The sequence below is a fragment of the Anneissia japonica genome, unplaced genomic scaffold, assembly GCF_011630105.1.
Source record: "Anneissia japonica isolate Jap-2015-1 unplaced genomic scaffold, ASM1163010v1 scaffold85067_len1077_cov122, whole genome shotgun sequence".
Lineage (NCBI taxonomy): Eukaryota > Metazoa > Echinodermata > Crinoidea > Comatulida > Comatulidae > Anneissia > Anneissia japonica.
The window spans coordinates 136-1,077 of NW_022727022.1; the positions used below are offsets into that span (position 1 = coordinate 136).

The 942-nt window shown below is 54.0% G+C and overlaps 1 protein-coding gene across 1 annotated transcript; it reads left to right on the top strand.

The window, feature by feature from the left end:
- Nucleotides 1–290: 290 nt before the first annotated feature.
- Nucleotides 291–893, top strand: LOC117113378 (tropomyosin, muscle-like; the record flags this gene model as incomplete). The annotated part of the gene is made up of 1 exon (XM_033256682.1): nucleotides 291–893. A coding segment is annotated over exon 1 (603 nt), but the record flags the coding sequence as incomplete, so codon positions are not given.
- Nucleotides 894–942: the final 49 nt, after the last annotated feature.

A 942-nucleotide genomic window follows, 5' to 3' on the forward strand; every position in this document is an offset into this window, starting at 1 on the left:
AAACGAAAACGACGATCTGGAGTCCATGGGATCCGTCTCAAGACGGTCGACGATTTCCAGACGAATCGGAGACGCACGCGAGACCCACGTCGTCTTCGACGCCGGCGACTCCCAAGTCCGTCGCGCTGGAAGATCTCGATGCGCACCGTCGAGAATCGGCGAAGGAGAACGAACGTACGTTGGAACTGGGCAACCAGAAGCTGAACGAGGTGCAGGACAAACTTGCGGAAAAGCACATCTAGATGTGTATAAGAGACAGGAAATTAAAAGACGAAATACACGAGGCGAAGATGTCCGCGTTGAGAGAATCTTCCGACGTTCGCAGCATCGCGGAGGAAGAGGTCGAACGTCTCAAGACCGAACTCGCTTCCAAGACGGATGCCCTGAAGGAAATGGATCTGGACGTGGTTCGCTTGGAATCGGATCTGAAAGCCGCGAGGAGAAAGTCGAAGCAGCCGCCACCTGAAGAGAGCGGACTCGAGCTGCAGCAAAAGCTGCAGGAAGCCGTCCGCAAACTGAAAGACCGAGAGAGATCGCACGCCGACTTGGAAGAGGAGTTGGAAGAGAAAGACAACAAAATCAGTGCGCTGAAGAAAGAGTCGACGCTCGCCAAGACCGCGATGTCCATGTACGAAAAGCGGGTGGACGTCTTGGAAGAAAACCTGAAAACGGCTTGCAAGCGATACGACGAGGAAGTGAAAAGTAGACGGATTGTGGAGGCGGCCGCGAAAAAGGCAGACGAGCACGCGCAATCCATGGCCGACAAGAACGTCGAATTGCAGCGAGAACTGTTAAGACGGCAACCCGAAGAGTCGTTGTACGAAATGGAAGTGAGCATCAGAGAGAAGGAGGAGTTGCGGCGAGCGCAATCCGATCTGGAGGAACGGAAGACGGTTATGCAATTGAAGAGTGCGATCGAGGACCTGAAAAAGGACCAAACGC